Here is a 5,664-nt window from a genome sequence, read left to right as displayed (position 1 = left end):
AGAGAGTGAGCGGGCAGGCGAGATAGGCACACAGAGACTTAGCGCTAACTCTCTGCAGCGTGCAGAAAGCTTAACCCTTTGAGATTCGGTTTGGATGCACATTTGTTTGTTGGTGAGTGAATGTTTGTGCTTTGTATCTGTGCTTCACTTTGTGGAGTTGGTGCCCCTGTGCTTCACTTTGTGGGGTTGATGCCGCTGTAATGATTGAGGTTGGTGCCCCTGTAATGATTGGGGTTGATGACCCTGTAATGATTGGGGTTTTTGTGCACATGCATCGCTTTGTGGGGTTGGTGCGCCTTAAAGATTGGGTTGGTGCCCCTGTGCTTCACTTTGTGGGGTTGGTGCTCCTGTAATGATTGGGGTTGGTGCCCCTGTAATGATTGGGGTTGGTGCCCCTGTGCTTCGCTTTGTGGGGTTGGTGTCCATGTAAAGATTGGGTTGGTGCCCCTGTGCTTGGCTTTGTGCGGTTGGTGCCCCTGTAATGACTGGGGTTGGTGCCCCTGTAATGATTGGGGTTGGTGTCCCCTGTGCTTTGCTTTGTGCGGTTGGTGCCCCTGTGCTTCGATTTGTGGGGTTGGTGCCCCTGTAATGATTGGGGTTGGTGCCCCTGAGCTTCGCATTGTGGGGTTGGTGCCCGTGTAATGATTGGGGTTGGTGCCCCCTGTGCTTCGCTTTGTGCGGTTGGTGCCCCTGTGCTTGACTTTGTGGGGTTGGTGCCCCTGTAATGATTGGGTTGGTGCCCCCTGTGCTTGGATTTGTGGGGTTGGGGCCCTTGTGCTAGGCTTTGTGGGGTTGATGCCCCCTGTGCTTGGCTTTGTGGGGTTGGGACCCTTGTGCTAGGCTTTGTGAGCTTGGTGCCCCTGTAATGATTGGGGTTAGTGCCCCTGTAATGATTGGGGTTAGTGCCCCTGTAATGATTGGGGTTGGTGTTCCTCTGCTTCGCTTTGTGGGGTTGGTCCCCCTGTAATGATTGGGGTTGGTGCCCCTGTAATGTTTGGGATTGGTGCCCCTGTGCTTGGCTTTGTGGGGGTTGGTGCCCCTGTAATGATTGGGGTTGGTGCCCCTGTATTAATTGGGGTTGGTGCCCACTGTGCTTTGCTTTGTGGGGTTGGTGCTCCTGTAAAGATTGTGGTTGGTGCCCCTGTGCTTTGAGGAGAAAGTGAGGTCTGCAGATGCTGGAGATCAGAGCTGAAAATGTGTTGCTGGAAAAGCGCAGCAGGTCAGGCAGCATCCAGGGAACAGGAGAATCGACGTTTCGGGCATAAGTCTGAAGAAGGGCTTATGCCCGAAACGTCGATTCTCCTGTTCCCTGGATGCTGCCTGACCTGCTGCGCTTTTCCAGCAACACATTTTCAGCCCCTGTGCTTTGCTTTGTGCGGTTGGTGCCCCTGAGTTTCGCTTTGTGGGGTTGGTGCCCGTGTAATGATTGGGGTTGGTGCCCCCTGTGCTTGGCTTTGTGGGATTGGTGCACCTGTGCTAGGCTTTGTGGGGTTGATGCCCCTTAATGATTGGGCTTGGTGCCCCTGTAATGATTGGGCTTGGTGCCCCTCTGCTTGACTTTGTGGGGTTGGTGCCCCTGTAATAATTGGGGTTGGAGCCCACTGTGCTTGGCTTTGTGGGGTTTGTGCCCCTATGCTTGGCTTTGTGGGGTTGATGCCATTGTAATGATTGGTGTTAGTGCCCCTGTGCTTCGCTTTGTGGGGTTGGTGCCCCTGTAATGATTGGGGTTGGTGTCCCTGTAATGATTGGGGTTGGTGTCCCTGTAATGATTGGGGTTGGTGTTCCTGTGCTTCGCTTTGTGGGGTTGGTGCCCCTGTAATGATTGGTGTTAGTGCCCCTGTGCTTCGCTTTGTGGGGTTGGTGCCCCTGTAATGATTGGGGTTGGTGTACCTGTAATGATTGGGGTTGGTGCCCCTGTAATGATTGGGGTTGGTGCCGCTATGCTTCGCTTTGTGGGAATGGTGTCCCTGTAATGATTGGGGTTGGTGTCCCTGTAATGATTGGGGTTGGTGCCGCTATGCTTCGCTTTGTGGGAATGGTGTCCCTGTAATGATTGGGGTTGGTGTCCCTGTAATGATTGGGGTTGGTGCCGCTATGCTTCGCTTTGTGGGAATGGTGTCCCTGTAATGATTGGGGTTGGTGCCCACTGTGCTTTGCATTGTGGGGTTGGTGCCCCTGTAATGATTGGGGTTGGTGCCCCTGTAATGTTTAGGTTGGTACCTCTGTGAAGTTTGGGGTTGGTGCCCCTGTAATGTTTGGGGTTGGTGCCCCTGTAATGAGTGGGGTTGATGTCCTTGTAACGTTTGGGGTTGGTGGCCCTGTAATGATTAGGGTTGGTGCCCCTGTAATGTTTGGGGTTGGTGGCCTGTAATGTTTGGGGTTTTCTTGCCCATGCTTCGCTTTGTGCGGTTTGTGCCCCTGCAATGATTGGGGTTCGTGCCCCTGTAAAGGTTGGGGTTGGTGCCCCTGTAAAGTTAGGAGTTGGTGCCCCTGTAAAGTTGGGGGGTTGTGCCCCTGTAATGTTTGGGGTTTTTGTACCCATGCTTTGCTTTGTGAGGTTGGTGTTCCAGTAATGATTGGGGTTGGTGCCCTTGTGCTTTGTTTTGTGGGGTTGGTGCCCCTGTAATGATTGGGGTTGGTGTCCCTGTAATGATTGGGGTTGATGCCCCTGTAATGATTGAGGTTGGTGCCCCTGTAATGATTGGGGTTGATGCCCCTGTAATGATTGGAGTTTTCGTGCCCATGCTTGGCTTTGTGGGGTTGGTGCCCCTGTAATGATTGTGGTTCGTGCCCCCTGTGCTTGGCTTTGTGGGGTTGGTGCCCCTGTGCTTGGCTTTGTGGGGTTGATGCCATTGTAATGATTGGGGTTGGTGCCCCTGTGCTTCGCTTTGTGGGGTTGGTGCCCCTGTAATGATTGGGGTTGGTGCCCCAGTAATGATTGGGGTTGGTGCCCCTGTAATGTTTGGGGTTTGTGCCCCTGTGCTTCGCTTTGTGGGGTTGGTGCCCCTGTAATGATTGTGTTGGTGCCCCTGTAATGATTGGGGTTGGTGCCCCTGTGCTTCGCTTTGTGGGGTTGGTGCCCCTGTAAAGATTGTGTTGGTGCCCCTGTAATGATTGGGGTTGGTGCCCCTGTGCATCGATTTGTGGGGTTGGTGACCCTATAATGATTGGGGTTCATGCCCCTGTAATGATTGGGGTTGATGACCCTGTAATGATTGGGGTTGGTGCCTCTGTGAAGTCTGGGGTTGGTGCCCCTGTAATGATTGGGGTTGGTGCCCCTGTAATGTTTGGGGTTGGTGCCCCTGTGCTTGGCTTTGTGGGGTTGGTGCCCCTGTAATGATTGGGGTTGGTGCCCCTGTAATGATTGGGGTTGGTGACCCTGTAATGATTGGGGTTCGTGCCCCTGTAATGATTGGGGTTGGTGCCCCTGTAAAGATTGGGGTTGGTGTCCCTGTGCTTCGCTTTGTGGGGTTGGTGCCCCCTGTGCTTGACTTTGTGGGTTGGTACCCCTGTAATGATTGGGGTTGGTGGTCCCTGTGCTTGGCTTTGTGGGGTTGAAGCCCCTGTGCTAGGCTTTGTGGGGTCGGTGCCCCTGTAATGATTGGGCTTGGTGCCCCTCTAATGATTGGGGTTGGTGCCTCTCTGCTTGACTTTGTGGGGATGGAGCCCCCTGTGCTTGGCTTTGTGGGGTTGGTGCCCCTGTGCTTGGCTTTGTGGGGTTGATGCCCCTGGAATGATTGGGGTTGGTGCCCCTGTGCTTCGCTTTGTGGGGTTTGTGCCCCTTTAATGATTGGGGTTGGTGCCCCTGTGCTTCGCTTTGTAGGGTTGGTGTCCCTGTAATGATTGAGGTTGGTGCCACTGTAATGATTGGGGTTGGTGCCCCTGTGCTTCGCTTTGTAGGGTTGGTGTCCCTGTAATGATTGAGGTTGGTGCCACTGTAATTATTGGAGTTGGTGCCCACTTTGCTTTGCTTTTTGGGGTTGGTGCCCCTGTATTGATTGGGGTTGGTGCCCCTGTAATGAGTGGGGTTGATTTCCCTGTAACGTTTGGGGTTGGTGCCCCTGTAAAATTTGGGGGTTGGTGCCCCTGTAATGTTTGGGGTTTTCGTGCCCATGCTTTGCTTTGTGGGGTTGGTGTTCCTGTAATGATTGAGGTTGGTGCCCCTGTGATTCATTTTGTGTGGTTGATGTTCCAGTAATGATTGGGGTTGGTGCCCCTGTGCTTCGCTTTGTGGGGTTGGTGTCCCTGTAATGATTGGGGTTGGTGTCCCTGTAGTGATTGGGGTTGGTGCCAACTGTGCTTTGCTTTGTGGGGTTGGTGCCCCTGTGCTTGGCTTTTTGGGGTTGGTGTCCCTGTAATGATTGGGGTTGGTGCCCCTGTAATGATTGGGGCTTTCGTGCCCATGCTTCGCTTTGAGGGTTTGTGCCCCTGTAAAGATTGGGGTTGGTGCCCCTGTGCTTGGCTTTGTGGGGTTTGTGTCCCTGTAATGATTGGGGTTGGTGCCCCCTGTGCTTCGCTTTGTGGGGTTGGTGCCCCTGTAAAGATTGGGGTTGGTGGCCCTGTAATGATTGGGGTTGGTGCCCCTGAGCTTCGTTTTGTGGGGTTGGTAACCGTGTAATGATTGGGGTTGGTGTCCTTGGAATGATTGGGGTTGGTGTCCCCTGTGCTAGGCTTTGTGGGGTTGGTGCCCCCTGTGCTTGACTTTGTGGGGTTGGTGCCCCCTGTGCTAGGCTTTGTGGGGTTGGTGCCCCCTGTGCTTGACTTTGTGGGTTTGGTGCCCCCTGTGCTAGGCTTTGTGGGGTTGGTGCCCCTGTGCTAGGCTTTGTGGGGTTGATGCCCCTGTAATGATTGGGCTTGGTGCACCTGTAATGATTGGGGTTGGTGCCACTCTGCTTGACTTTGTGGGGTTGGCGCCCCTGTAATAATTGGGGTTGGTGCCCCCTGTGCTTGGCTTTGTGAGGTTGGTGCCCCTGTGTTTGGCTTTGTGGGGTTGGTGCCCCTGCAATGATTGGGGTTGATGCCTCTGTAATGATTGGGGTTGGTGCCCCCTGTGCTTGACTTTGTGCGGTTGGTGCCCCTGTCATGATTGGGGTTGGTGTTCCTGTAATGATTGGGGTTGGTGCCACTGTAATGATTGGAGTTGGTGCCCCTGTAATGATTGGGGTTGGTGCCCCCTGTGCTTCGCTTTGTGGGGTTGGTGCCCCCTGTGCTTGACTTTGTGGGGTTGGTGCCCCTGTAATGATAGGGGTTGGTGCCCTTGTGCTTGGCTTTGTGGGGTTGGTGCCCCTGTAATAATTGGGGTTGGTGCCCCCTGTGCTTGACTTTGTGGGGTTGGTGCCCCGGTAATGATTGGGGTTGGTGTCCCTGTAATGATTGGGGTTGGTGCCCCCTGTGCTTGACTTTGTGGGGTTGATGCCCCTGAAATGATTGGAGTTGGTGCCCCTGTAATGATTGGGGTTGGTGCCCCCTGTGCTTGGCTTTGTGGGGTTGATGCCCCTGTAATGATTGGCGTTGGTGCCCCTGTGCTTGGCTTTGTGGGGTTGGTGCCCCTGTAATGATTGAGGTTGGAGCCCCATAGATCAGTGGTTTTGTGAAGATTTAAAGTAGGTAGGATAAATATGGGTGTAACTCTAGATAAGATGAAAGATCAATGTCCCCTAATAG

General features: G+C 53.8%; 1 protein-coding gene and 1 long non-coding RNA gene across 3 annotated transcripts; one reads left to right on the top strand and one right to left on the bottom strand.

The window, feature by feature from the left end:
- Window positions 1-200: 200 nt before the first annotated feature.
- On the bottom strand, window positions 201-5,658 carry LOC122546000 (trithorax group protein osa-like). Of its 2 annotated transcripts, XM_043684849.1 has the most exons (5): window positions 4,612-5,658; window positions 3,379-3,481; window positions 2,615-3,157; window positions 1,891-2,062; window positions 201-719 (listed from the first exon to the last, which is right to left on the bottom strand). In XM_043684849.1, the coding sequence occupies exons 1-5, from the start codon at window positions 5,574-5,576 to the stop codon at window positions 298-300; spliced, it is 2,205 nt and encodes a 734-aa protein (XP_043540784.1). In that variant the 5' UTR covers window positions 5,577-5,658; the 3' UTR covers window positions 201-297. The 2 variants fall into 2 exon arrangements, with proteins under 2 accessions (XP_043540784.1, XP_043540783.1); XM_043684848.1 differs by lacking the exons at window positions 201-719; window positions 1,891-2,062; window positions 3,379-3,481 and having other exon boundaries at window positions 2,134-3,053; window positions 4,193-5,658.
- Window positions 556-2,719, top strand: LOC122546001. Its single transcript, XR_006310643.1, has 3 exons — window positions 556-597; window positions 851-1,077; window positions 2,683-2,719. It is a non-coding gene; the product is annotated as an uncharacterized LOC122546001 (long non-coding RNA).
- Window positions 5,659-5,664: the final 6 nt, after the last annotated feature.

This window comes from Chiloscyllium plagiosum, unplaced genomic scaffold (assembly GCF_004010195.1).
Source record: "Chiloscyllium plagiosum isolate BGI_BamShark_2017 unplaced genomic scaffold, ASM401019v2 scaf_13039, whole genome shotgun sequence".
NCBI lineage: Eukaryota > Metazoa > Chordata > Chondrichthyes > Orectolobiformes > Hemiscylliidae > Chiloscyllium > Chiloscyllium plagiosum.
This window is presented reverse-complemented; position numbering and strand designations above follow the sequence as displayed.

What these genes read in the sequence shown, in the direction of transcription:
- LOC122546000 (XM_043684848.1), bottom strand. Translation starts at nt 5,576, where the DNA reads ATGGGGCTCCAACCTCAATCATTACAGGGGCACCAACCCCACAAAGCC. An exon ending in ACCAACCCCAATCATTACTG is followed by an intron (nt 3,054 to 4,192) that starts GAACATCAACCA and finishes AGCGAAGCACAG; the next exon opens with GGGCACCAACCCCAATCATT.